Source organism: Xenopus tropicalis, chromosome 8, assembly GCF_000004195.4.
Source record: "Xenopus tropicalis strain Nigerian chromosome 8, UCB_Xtro_10.0, whole genome shotgun sequence".
NCBI lineage: Eukaryota > Metazoa > Chordata > Amphibia > Anura > Pipidae > Xenopus > Xenopus tropicalis.
This window is the reverse complement of record NC_030684.2, coordinates 2,634,260-2,647,908: the sequence shown is the minus strand read 5'-3', so window position 1 is coordinate 2,647,908 and position 13,649 is coordinate 2,634,260. Positions and strand designations below refer to the sequence as shown.

General features: G+C 48.1%; 1 protein-coding gene across 1 annotated transcript in view; it reads left to right on the top strand.

The window, feature by feature from the left end:
* The first annotated feature begins 1,071 nt into the window (after positions 1-1,071).
* lrsam1 (leucine rich repeat and sterile alpha motif containing 1) overlaps positions 1,072-13,649 on the top strand; it is a 29,984-nt gene continuing 17,406 nt past the window's right edge. Inside the window, 11 exon segments of the mRNA XM_031891413.1 lie at positions 1,072-1,322; positions 4,628-4,737; positions 7,206-7,262; positions 7,722-7,766; positions 7,865-7,942; positions 8,507-8,575; positions 8,819-8,903; positions 9,845-9,966; positions 10,175-10,265; positions 10,383-10,407; positions 10,409-10,505. Coding sequence (XP_031747273.1) covers positions 4,663-4,737; positions 7,206-7,262; positions 7,722-7,766; positions 7,865-7,942; positions 8,507-8,575; positions 8,819-8,903; positions 9,845-9,966; positions 10,175-10,265; positions 10,383-10,407; positions 10,409-10,505 — 744 coding nt within the window. The 5' untranslated portion in view covers positions 1,072-1,322; positions 4,628-4,662.

Genomic DNA, 13,649 nt, shown 5'->3' with positions numbered 1-13,649 from the left:
CCCCATCTTGCCCTACTGTCCCCATCTTGCCCTACTGTCTCCATCTTGCTCTACTGTCCCCATCTTGCTCTACTGTCTCCATCTTGTCCTACTGTCTCCATCTTGCCCTACTGTCCCCATCTTGTCCTACTGTCCCCATCTTGCCCTACTGTCTCCATCTTGTCATACTGTCTCCATCTTGCCCTACTGTCTCCATCTTGCCCCACTGTCTCCATCTTGTCCTACTGTCCCCATCTTGCCCTACTGTCTCCATCTTGCCCTACTGTCCCCATCTTGCCCTACTGTCTCCATCTTGCCCTACTGTCTCCATCTTGCCCTACTGTCTCCATCTTGCCCTACTGTCTCCATCTTGTCATACTGTCTCAATCCTTTTCAACTCCCAATTAACCCTAGATGTGCTGTTCTTATCAGGGCTGAGCCCCCCAGTAGTAATGTTACCCCGCCTCTATCCCTATCAGCCTTTAGAGTATCTCTATGCTGCCCCGTTGCCCCTCTCCGTGCCCCACACTGGCAGGACTGGGAGCTTATTGTTTCAATCCAGGATTCAGTTTGGGATTTGGCCGAGATTCTGTTTATTTAGTCAGGATTGGGATTTGGCCCAAGTACCAGACATACCGAGTCGGAATCGTTACTCTCCCGGGACTGTTGGCCACACACGGACACAAACATTATTAATCAGACGCTAATTGCGCGCTTAACCCTTTAACTGCCTAATGTGCAGATGTGAATGAGGGTTCCTATTCGGGTCAGTATGGGGCCAACCCTGTTATGAAGGATTCAGCACAACCCTATGGAGTAATGAAGATTTTTCCCATAACTAATAAATTTATAAAGTAACATAATCCCACCAATAACACGTTATATTGGCAATACAATAAAGACAGAATTCCCACAAAACAAACGAAAATCTCTCCTCAGCGCTAGGGGAGGAGTCAGGGGTGGGCGGGAAGGCACTTTATTTGGGGCGTGGCCAACTGACAGGCAGCACGCAGTGCGAATAGGGAAAGGGGCGGGACAAGTGAGGCGGGCTTGCCCATTGAGTTAAAGTGGGAGTGGGCGGGGCCGCGGTTGGCCCGCAGGGAGAGCGCTACAGGGAAGGCGTCGGGACGGATGGGGACGGACAGGGGATGACAGGGGCCGGTCACAGCCCTTCCTGCCCGCAGCACAATAACACGACTCCCTGCAGGCGGCAGGATTGGCTGTGAGGGAGAACACGTGACCAGGAAGTAGGAAGTGCGAGTGATGCAGGAGCTGCTGGCAATGGCTGCAGTGATGGTGCAGGTTCCCTTCCAGTGAGGGACAGAGGGAGGCTCCCTGAGACAGTGAGTAGCGCTCCCCTTCCGCCTCTCTGGCCCCAGCACTCCCCTGTCTGTCTAACGCTGTCTGTTTAATAATTCATTCATATCTGTAATGTACCCCCCCCCCCCCCCATCTGTTACTCTATCCACCTGTCTGTGTATCTGCCAGTCTGTGTATCTGTCTGTCTGTGTATCTGTCAGTCTGTGTATCTGTCAGTCTGTGTATCTGCCAGTCTGTGTATCTGCCAGTCTGTGTATCTGTCAGTCTGTGTATCTGCCTGTCTGTGTATCTGCCAGTCTGTGTATCTGTCAGTCTGTGTATCTGTCAGTCTGTGTATCTGCCAGTCTGTGTATCTGCCAGTCTGTGTATCTGCCAGTCTGTGTATCTGTCAGTCTGTGTATCTGTCAGTCTGTGTATCTGCCAGTCTGTGTATCTGTCAGTCTGTGTATCTGCCAGTCTGTGTATCTGCCAGTCTGTGTATCTGTCAGTCTGTGTATCTGCCAGTCTGTGTATCTGTCAGTCTGTGTATCTGCCAGTCTGTGTATCTGCCAGTCTGTGTATCTGCCAGTCTGTGTATCTGTCAGTCTGTGTATCTGCCAGTCTGTGTATCTGTCAGTCTGTGTATCTGCCAGTCTGTGTATCTGTCAGTCTGTGTATCTGTCAGTCTGTGTATCTGTCAGTCTGTGTATCTGCCAGTCTGTGTATCTGTCAGTCTGTGTATCTGCCAGTCTGTGTATCTGTCAGTCTGTGTATCTGCCAGTCTGTTGTCAGTCTGTTCCAGTCTGTGTATCTGCCAGTCTGTGTATCTGTCAGTCTGTGTATCTGTCAGTCTGTGTATCTGTCAGTCTGTGTATCTGCCAGTCTGTGTATCTGCCAGTCTGTGTATCTGCCAGTCTGTGTATCTGTCAGTCTGTGTATCTGTCAGTCTGTGTATCTGTCAGTCTGTGTATCTGTCAGTCTGTGTATCTGTCAGTCTGTGTATCTGTCTGTCTGTGTATCTGTCTGAAGCTCTCTATATCACTGCCTGTCTGTATATGTCTCTGAAGCTCTCTATATCACTGCCTGTCTGTATATGTCTCTGAAGCTCTCTATATCACTGTCTATCTGTCTGTCTGTGTATCTGCCTGTCTGTATATGTCTCTGAAGCCCTCTATATCACTGTCTTTCTATCTGTCTGTCTGTGTATCTGCCTGTCTGTATATGTGTCTGAAGCTCTCTATATCACTGTCCGTCTGTGTATCTGTCTGAAGCTCTCTATATCACTGTCTGTTGGTGTATCTGTCTGAAGCTCTCTATATCACTGCCTGTCTGTCTGTGTATCTGCCTGTCTTTATATGTCTCTGAAGCTCTTTATATCACTGCCTGTCTGTATATGTCTCTGAAGCTCTTTATATCACTGCCTGTCTGTATATGTGTCTGAAGCTCTCTATATCACTGCCTTTCTGTATATGTGTCTGAAGCTCTCTATATCACTGCCTGTCTGTGTATCTGTCTGAAGCTCTCTATATCACTGCTTGTCTGTGTATCTGTCTGAAGCTCTCTATATCACTGCTTGTCTGTGTATCTGTCTGAAGCTCTCTATATCACTGCCTGTCTGTATATGTGTCTGAAGCTCTCTATATCACTGCCTGTCTGTATATGTGTCTGAAGCTCTCTATATCACTGCCTGTCTGTATATGTGTCTGAAGCTCTCTAAATCACTGCCTGTCTGTATATGTGTCTGAAGCTCTCTATATCACTGCCTGTCTGTATATGTGTCTGAAGCCCTCTATATCACTGCCTGTCTGTGTATCTGTCTGAAGCTCTCTATATCACTGCCTGTCTGTAGCTTTATATTTACCAGTCTGTGTGCAGCTTTCGCCACTGACCTTGTACATTAGAGCTGAATGAGTAACAGTAGGTTCTCACTACTGACATACAGGGCTGTGGATACAAACAGTCTAAAGGTGGCTATACACTAAAAGATTCGCTCGTTTGGCCACCTAAAGGTGGGCGACATTGGTCTAATTTGGTTGAAATACAAAGGCGGACATAAAGTAGGTGACATTGACTTGGGGACCACAACCGGTGGTTCAACTTTAAGTTCATTTTTAATATGTTATAGAATGGCCTATGCCTAGAAACTTTGCAGTTGGTCTTCTTTATTTGTCATATTTTTTTGTACATGCCTTGCCTACTTGACCCCGGCAGCCAAACCCTATTGCTCTGTGAGGCTCCAGTTTTATTGTTATTGTTACTTTTTATTCCTTATCTTTCTATTCAGCTCCTCCCCTATTCCTACTCCAGTCTCTCATCCAAATCACTCCCTGGTTGCTAAGGAAACTTGGACCCTAGCAACCAAAAACCTATTGCTCTGTGAGGCTCCAGTTTTATTGTTACTGTTACTTTTTATTCCTTATCTTTCTATTCAGCCCCTCCCCTATTCATATATCTGTCTCTCATTCAAACCACTCCCTGGTTGCTAAGGTCATTTGAGCCCTAGCAACAGTATAACTGACCCCGGCAACCAAAACCTATTGCTCTGTGAGGCTCCAGTTTTATTGTTATTGTTACTTTTTATTCCTTATCTTTCTATTCAGCCCCTCCCCTATTCATATTCCAGTCTCTTATTCACACCACTGCCTGGTTGCTAAGGTAAACACGCCCCTAGCAACCAGATAACTGCTAAAATTCCATATTGGAGAGCTGCTGAATTGTCCCATTGTTTACATCATACTAAAATTGAACTCAAAGGTGAACACCCGCTTTAATAGAGCTACTTACCTACTAATTATGGCAAAGGAGCTGTCCAATCAGAGCTGGGAGTGGCTACTGCAATTGAATTGTGTGTTATGGCCACAAACGAGTAAAACCAGATGACTATAATATATATATATATACATACAAGTGACTTGAGTCAGAATATAATGGAGCCATTGGCTTTGCTGGAAGTTCAAGGCAAAACAACATTCCAGGAGTTTTTGGCCATGAATCGTATGAGGCCTGCCCATTGGCTTCCTGTTTTGCCCGGCGTTGGTAGCAAACACTCCCCTGGGTGTCGGGCAGATTATGATAATGCATTTTTAATTGATAATGTGTCACTGTAATTAGCCGCTGACAGATGGGACTTGTTGGGGGCAGGTGATTACTAATACACAGGCTATAAACACACAAGAACAGGGTAGGTGAAAGGGTTAATAATTACATTCAAGGGGTTAAAAGTACCCCCCCCTCCTTCTTTCATGTTTCATGGCATTGTTGCTAATTACTGAGTGTGATTCTGATAATAAAAGCAAACACTCTAATGTGGTTTTACCCCCCCCCCCCCCCCGCCCTTTATGTTTAACAGCACTGCTGGCGAGAGAGGCTGCCGCGCTGGGACCCATGATGCCACTTTTCTTCCGGAAACAAAAGCAGAGCGGGGAAGGGAGAAAGCGCCTGGAATATCAGATGTGCCTGGTACGTGGTTCTACTCCCCAGGTTTTATCTCTTGTTTTGTATGGAACCCAATTCCTTATTATATGTCTGAGGTGAGTGACACGTAATGGCTACAGACAGGAAGAGAAATCAGAGCTTTGTACCTGTGGGAAATTATCCAATCTCCCCCCAGTACTTACCCAGGTACAGAGCTCTGATTCTCTGTACTTCCTGCTCCTGGGCTGCTCTCTTTCCCATGGTCAGGCAGGAACCCCCCCTGGGTAAGTGAATCCAATCTCCCCCCAGTACTTACCCAGGTACAGAGCTCTGATTCTCTGTACTTCCTGCTCCTGGGCTGCTCTCTTTCCCATGGTCAGGCAGGAACCTCCCCCCCTGGGTAAGTGAATCCAATCTCCCCCCAGTACTTACCCAGGTACAGAGCTCTGATTCTCTGTACTTCCTGCTCCTGGGCTGCTCTCTTTCCCATGGTCAGACAGGAACCTCCCCCTGGGTAAGTGAATCCAATCTCCCCCCAGTACTTACCCAGGTACAGAGCTCTGATTCTCTGTACTTCCTGCTCCTGGGCTGCTCTCTTTCCATGGTCAGGCAGGAACCCCCCCCCTGGGTAAGTGAATCCAATCTCCCCCCAGTACTTACCCTGGTACAGAGCTCTGATTCTCTGTACTTCCTGCTCCTGGGCTGCTCTCTTTCCCATGGTCAGACAGGAACCTCCCCCTGGGTAAGTGAATCTAATCTCCCCCCAGTACTTACCCAGGTACAGAGCTCTGATTCTCTGTACTTCCTGCTCCTGGGCTGCTCTCTTTCCCATGGTCAGGCAGGAACCCCCCCCCTGGGTAAGTGAATCCAATCTCCCCCCAGTACTTACCCAGGTACAGAGCTCTGATTCTCTGTACTTCCTGCTCCTGGGCTGCTCTCTTTCCCATGGTCAGGCAGGAACCTCCCCCCTGGGTAAGTGAATCCAATCTCCCCCAGTACTTACCCAGGTACAGAGCTCTGATTCTCTGTACTTCCTGCTCCTGGGCTGCTCTCTTTCCCATGGTCAGGCAGGAACCTCCCCCTGGGTAAGTGAATCCAATCTCCCCCCAGTACTTACCCAGGTACAGAGCTCTGATTCTCTGTACTTCCTGCTCCTGGGCTGCTCTCTTTCCCATGGTCAGGCAGGAACCCCCCCCCCTGGGTAAGTGAATCCAATCTCCCCCCAGTACTTACCCAGGTACAGAGCTCTGATTCTCTGTACTTCCTGCTCCTGGGCTGCTCTCTTTCCCATGGTCAGGCAGGAACCCCCCCCCCTGGGTAAGTGAATCCAATCTCCCCCAGTACTTACCCAGGTACAGAGCTCTGATTCTCTGTACTTCCTGCTCCTGGGCTGCTCTCTTTCCCATGGTCAGACAGGAACCTCCCCCTGGGTAAGTGAATCCAATCTCCCCCCAGTACTTACCCAGGTACAGAGCTCTGATTCTCTGTACTTCCTGCTCCTGGGCTGCTCTCTTTCCCATGGTCAGGCAGGAACCCCCCCCCCGGGTAAGTGAATCCAATCTCCCCCCAGTACTTACCCAGGTACAGAGCTCTGATTCTCTGTACTTCCTGCTCCTGGGCTGCTCTCTTTCCCATGGTCAGGCAGGAACCCCCCCCCTGGGTAAGTGAATCCAATCTCCCCCCAGTACTTACCCAGGTACAGAGCTCTGATTCTCTGTACTTCCTGCTCCTGGGCTGCTCTCTTTCCCATGGTCAGGCAGGAACCCCCCCCCCTGGGTAAGTGAATCCAATCTCCCCCCAGTACTTACCCAGGTACAGAGCTCTGATTCTCTGTACTTCCTGCTCCTGGGCTGCTCTCTTTCCCATGGTCAGGCAGGAACCCCCCCCCCTGGGTAAGTGAATCCAATCTCCCCCCAGTACTTACCCAGGTACAGAGCTCTGATTCTCTGTACTTCCTGCTCCTGGGCTGCTCTCTTTCCCCATGGTCAGGCAGGAACCCCCCCCCTGGGTAAGTGAATCCAATCTCCCCCCAGTACTTACCCAGGTACTGAGCTCTGATTCTCTGTACTTCCTGCTCCTGGGCTGCTCTCTTTCCCATGGTCAGGCAGGAACCCCCCCCCCTGGGTAAGTGAATCCAATCTCCCCCCAGTACTTACCCAGGTACAGAGCTCTGATTCTCTGTACTTCCTGCTCCTGGGCTGCTCTCTTTCCCATGGTCAGGCAGTAACCTCCCCCCCTGGGTAAGTGAATCCAATCTCCCCCCAGTACTTACCCAGGTACTGAGCTCTGATTCTCTGTACTTCCTGCTCCTGGGCTGCTCTCTTTCCCATGGTCAGGCAGGAACCTCCCCCTGGGTAAGTGAATCCAATCTCCCCCCAGTACTTACCCAGGTACAGAGCTCTGATTCTCTGTACTTCCTGCTCCTGGGCTGCTCTCTTTCCCATGGTCAGGCAGTAACCTCATGGTGTATGGGGGGGTACATCTCATCATTAACATGTCACTTTGTTACTTAGGCCAAAGAGGCCGGCGCTGATGACATTCTTGACATCTCAAACTGTGAATTATCGGAGGTAAGTTTGCCCCATGTGGGGGGGGGTTTAGTTTAGAATCATTAGCAGAAAGCCCCTTCCTATAGAAGCTGAAGATACCCCTGTGTGGGCTCTGTTACCCTAAACTGCCCCCCAGTTAGTGATATATAGTGCCTTATTGCAGGTTTAGCTTGCACAGTACTGCCAGTGTGTTGGACTGGGGTGCTAGGGGCCCCCTGGGTTAGTGGGGACTAAGGTTGTCACCTGACCTCTGACTCCCCAATTCAATTGCATCACGGACCCTCCCCATGACGTCACGGACCCTCCCCATGACGTCACGGACCCTCCCCATGACGTCACGGACCCTCCCCATGACGTCACGGACCCTCCCCATGACGTCACAGACCTGCCCACGAAACACGCCCCCTGCCTTTTCTTTTGTAATTTCTGATTATTTACCCTCATCTTCGACTAAATAACCGTCTGCGTGTCTCCTCCCAGATTCCCGATGGCGCCTTCTCCACCTGCCGCGTTTTACAGAAAAAGGTACCGCCCCCTCTGGGATTATCTTTCTGTTGTGCTGGGAGGGGCTAAAGCTACTGCCAGGGACCGCCCCTTAACCCCACATTCCTTTCTATTGGCAGGTTCTCATTGTTCACAGCAATTTTTTAACCCAACTGGTCCCCAAGTCTTGCCACATGTCCGACCTATCAGCCCTGAAGGTAAGTACCCCAGAATTCTACCCCAGAGAAGGGCAATTATCTATCTTTATAGGGGTTGTTGGCCTTCAATGTCCAAATCTTATTAAAGGGTAACTACACCCCCAGAATGAATACTGAACCTACAGACAGTTTATAGGAATATATATCAGTAAATTGCCCTTTTACAGCCTTTCCCTTGAGGGCAGGGAATAGAAAAATATATTCTGGGTTGACTTGTCCTTTAATTTCCCCCTTGCAATGACATAGTATATCAGCAACTTATCGCCACTACAGCCAATTGGGGGTCACTGACCCCCGGCGACCTATTGCTCTGTGAGGCTCCAGTTTTATTCCTTATCTTTCTATTTAGGCCCTCCTCCGTTTATATTCCAGTCTTTCTTTCAAACTGCCTGGTTGCTAGGTTAAATTGGACACTAGCAACCAGACATTCCAAACTGAACAAAAAGCGAAATAATTCAGATACCGCAAATAAAAAAAAAAAAAAATGAAGACCAACTGCAAATAGTCTCAGAATAGCACTCATAGGTGAACAACCCCTTAAATTAACATCTGCACCCCATTTAGGTTCTTGATCTCCATGAGAACCAGATTGCAGCACTTCCGGCCAACATTGGTCAGCTGACATGCTTACGGGTAAGCGGACATCGGGGGGGGCTAATGGGAGTTGTAGCAGTGTACCCCCATATTGCCTAGGGTCGGACTGGCCCAGAACCAATCCCTGCTGAGCAGTCACTGGCCTGACGTGCCTAAGTATGCATGCTCTGGGCAGCGGGGGTCCGGGGGTGGGTGAGTGGGGGCCACGGGGGGAGGGGGGCTGCACCCCAAGTCCAACCCTGCATAAGAATTCACTTTCCAGCTCTCTCTCCTGTATTCCAGGTGCTGAACGTTGAGCGGAATCTCCTGCGAGCTCTTCCCGACTCCATCGGAGACCTCACTCAGCTGCAGACCCTGAATGTCAAAGGTTTGTGTTAGTCCCGAATTTGCACCCCTGAACGGGCAGAAAATAGGGGGGGCATTCAGCTGAGGAGCAGGAAATGCAAGATTACGTACTTATAGGGGTAGTTCACCTTATAATTAGCTTTTGGGATGGGAATAGACAGTGGTTGTTTGCAATTGGTCTTCATTATTCAAGTGACTGCCTTTCTGCCTGAGATTTAAAACGCCATTGGGGTCACTGACCCCCCCCCCCCCCCCCCCCAACAACCAGGAAGCAGATTGATCTCAAGGCTAAACTTTGATTGTTATCACTTTATCACTTTTCATTTATTTTTCTGTTCATACCACCTCCTACTTTATCTTACAGAGTCTCACTCAAACACCTGGCTGGTTGCTAGGATAAGTGGGACCCTAGCAACCAAATAACTGTAACAACAGGAAGGAAAAACATTGGGATATTAGGGATCTCTTAGAATATAGAAAACTCTGCCCCATGTGTGGATTTTCCTGCTTCTTCTAGTTTTGCTCATTAATAGTTTTCTCCCTCGCCCCCCCCTCCCTCTCTCTCTTCCCCCCCTCCCTCTCTCTCTTCCCCCCTCCCTCTCTCTCTTCCCCCCCCCTCTCTCTCTCTCTTCCCCCCTCCCTCTCTCTCTTTTTCTCTCTTCCCCTCTCTCTCCTCCGCCCCCCCTCTCTCTCTCTTCCGCCCCCCCCCTCTCTCTCTCTCTCTCTCTCTCGTCCGCCCCCCCCTCTCTCTCTCTCTCTCTCTCTCTCTCTCTCTTTCTCTCTCTCTCTCTTGAGCTTTATTGGCAGGACCAAATACATTTAGCATTGCCAAAGCAGGTACAGGGTGTAATGGGTGGGGTTAGGGGGTCAGTATATGGAAATTTGGGGGGGTTTTAAGGGGTGGGGTTATCGGGTCAGTATATGGGGACAGTCAGTTATGTATTGTACTCTCTCTTTCTGTAGGGAACAAACTCAGAGTACTACCTTCCACTATTGGGGGGCTGCGCAGCCTGAGGACTTTAAACATCTGTGAAAATAGACTTGCGGAGCTGCCGCGCTCCCTGGCCAACGTGCGCACACTGGAGGTGAGTTGTATTGCGATGGCGCATTTTACTTGCGTCGGTGAGTTACAGGCATTGGGTGGCAGGTAACGCTGGGGTGGGCGGCGGCATTTAGTTATCTGGGGGACAGTCGCTAATGAAGTTCATTCCAATGGGACCCGATCACTTCCTGATACCCTGGAAGATGGAAAGCGATTGGTGCATAGACCTAATGTTCTGTCCAATCCAACAGACCCTCTCCCTGGATGCGACCGCGATGCTCTTCCCCCCTCCGTCTGTCTGCGGCGAAGGAACAGAAGCCATACAGAGGTTCCTGTGTAAAGGTAACTGGGGGATGTAGAACCCAAGTATTTAAAAAAAGTTGGGGCGACTAATCGCCCCGTGTGTCTTTGCCCTTCTCTCTGCACTGTCTGCAGTTTCTTTCTCATTTTCTCATTCAGAGCTCGGTATTGAGTACTGTCCCCCTCCAGTACCTCCTGTCTGTGCTGGAAAACAATTCATGCGACACGGATACTGTGGATGGTGCCTTACTGCGATCTCTCCAGGAGCAAACTGACTGGCAGGTGTGTGCCAGAGCATTCCTTCTCTGTATATTTGTATTTATACATATGGGTAGGGGGTGCCATAGTGTTTCCCTTAGACAACAGATGGGTTACTCAGCTTATTGAGTAGTGACCCAGAAACAAACTATTTCCTCTGTATATTTATTGGCATTGCTATCTCCTGCATACACATATGCCAGGTATGTATAAATACAATAATATACAGAAGAGGAATTGGTTCTGGCACACATAATGGGAGTGCCATGTCTATGTTGTATTCTTATTTTTGTTCATCATACCCCTGCGCCCCACTCTCCACTTTTCATACCTTCTTTTTTTCCCTTAAGGATGCTACTGCACTCAAGGCGACAGAACACACAGTTAATGGTGCCACTCCTACGCATATGGTATAGGATAATAACCAAGCTAATTTTACAATAGATGTGTTGCCAGAAACATTCCCTTCTCTGTAATAGTGGTGATTGAATTTTTATACATGATTTGCTCGGTAGGTGGGTTGGCGCTAGGTCTTCCCTTAGACAAGTACAGTATGAGGTACAGCTTACATTAGGTATGTGACACCTGGTAACATATCCCTCTCCCTCCTAGTTACTCATTTGTAGTATTCTGTATATCATATGCTGAAGGGTGAGAGAAGCGTTGCCACTAGTTTGTTATGTGCGCCTCAAGCCCCCTAAGCTACAGTAGTGAGGGGGTACAGCTTCATGCATATGATAATACAAATGTGTACCCATGACAACATGTCAGCTGTCATACTGTATAATTTGTATTTTGTCTTTATGGAGGCACTATAGGAGAATACGGATATAGGGTGCCCCATATGGACGCCCTTACCCCTTAGACACTAGCACTGACCGTAAGTAGTGGGAGAATCAACCAGACTTATTGGTGGCATGCGCCCAGACACCTCTCTCTCTCTTGATACTCACTTATGTATATTTTATGAGGACTATAATGTAGGATAAGGGGGTGCCATAGTGATCATTCCCTTAGACTTAGTACTGTATTAAGAGGGGGTAGGACAGGAAGGCTAATTTTTCACACTTAAAAGGATGTGTACCCCACTCAGAACTCAATACCTCTCCCTCTCTCTGTATATTATTATCGTGAGTTCTACATAATGGGATGTAGGAGGTGCGACATAGTGTTCTCTCCTAGATCCAGAACGTTTGTTCAACCACTGTTCCGCGGACCCACCCACTAGTGCTGCGCCGTCAGAGACTGTTGCCCTGCGCGTGCCGTAAGTGACAAGTGGGCACCAGATGTCTAAGCGTGCGGCACTTGCTCTATTATGGCACCAATGTACAAATATAATCAAGGAGGAGGAGGACTGTTCTGGGACACCACTCAATAGGCTGCTGGGGCACAGCTCTCAATTTTTTTCTACCCATTTTTCTAAATGGTGGTGTTGCCGTTTGCTAGACTTTTTTTCTTCATGAAACAAAGTGGTGCCTTTTGCCCAAAAAATGTTGCAAAAAACAACTGCCTTAGACAGGACAGTACTGGGGGTAAGTCTATTTGTAGTCTAGCTGTGCCCACGCATAACATTCTTCTCTTACTGTAAATTTTGTATTCCCTATACATATGCGAGGTAGGAGGATTGCATAGTGTTCCCTTAGAACAGTACGGTATTGGGGTACAGTTCTTATTTAGTTGTGCTTCAGAAACCATTACCTAATCTCTAGTATCCTAGAGAAGTTGTGTAATATATGGACATCCATTGGTAGGCGAGGCACCCCAAGTGTGAGACCAATAGGCTGTTTCCTTAGACGTTTGACAACCGCTACTAGGTGGGTAACAAGCCTTATGTTGTTTGTGCCACTGTCTAAGGGCGAGAACCACCTATGGCACTCTACCCATATGCTATAACAGAAATACACAAATATACTAGAGCAAGAAATGCTTCTCTCGGGTGCTCACACAGATAAGCTTTACTCATTCTATCTACTATTGTTAACATACTGTGGGGTCTTAGGGAAGGGTGCACAAATCAGTGATTCCTTTAGACAGAGGTGTGGTATCTGGAGGTAGTCTCACCGCCTATGTGCTGCCCAGAACAACCTTCTCCCTACTCCTAGCCTAATTAGATGTATGGTGAGGGTATAATACATATGACATATGGTAAGGGAGTAGGGCCAACTTAGAGTAGTATCAGGCACTTAGACCTCGAGACAGTACGTTGCGCGGGTACACGCTATTTGGCATTTGTCGACTCTATTCATATTTACATCCGCCTCCATACTGATATGAATGTAATATAATATCATGATAGTGGGTAGGGTTGGTTCCGCCATAGTGGGGGTTTCCCTTAGGACAGTTACACAGTGAATGGGCCGGTACAAGATCTTATTGTGTGCCCAAGAGACATTCCTTCTCTGCCTTAATATTTGTATTTTGGTTAGTAAACAAATATGGAGGGCCGTATGGGGTGCCAATGAGTGTTTCACGCCTACAGGACAGTGATCTCAGTATTATAGGTAGAGTTACAAGACTTATTGTGTAGCCCAGCACCCAATCAATTTCCTTCTCTGTATGTTCATCGTATTTATGTTACATATGGGGTAGTGAATAATGGGATGTCTCCAATCGATATTATCCCTTAGCACCGTACAAGTTATGGGGTCCGCTAATTCAGCTGAATCCCTCTGTGTGCCAGAACATTCTCTCTGTATGTGATCTCTTTTGTAAATTATAAGAGAATGTAATTGACATATTCGAGCAGTATAGAGAGGAGTTTAGCGAGTGCCGAGATCCCTTTAGTTTTTTCCCCGTGTATGCACAAGTACAGTTATGAGGGTACCACAGGCTTTGTATTGTTGACCACTCAGAGACATATCCATTCTCTGGTAATATGTGTATATCAGGAGTACATTTAGTGGTGGTAATAGGCGTGTCTTTTTACCGGTTCCTTGCCTTGGGCGCAGTACTGTTTTCCCTTTAAGCATCTTACAGCTTTTAACAGTATATTGGATGGGTTCAACCAGCTTTATTGCGCTGTGCTCTAGCAGGTAACTTACATGTGCGTCCCCACCAATCCAACATCTCCCTCAGTCCGTATATTTGTTATTAATGTCGGGAATTGTATACCGGTTCTGAATGGGTAGGGGCTACTGATTACTGATTTCCATTAACCGCCACTGTTTT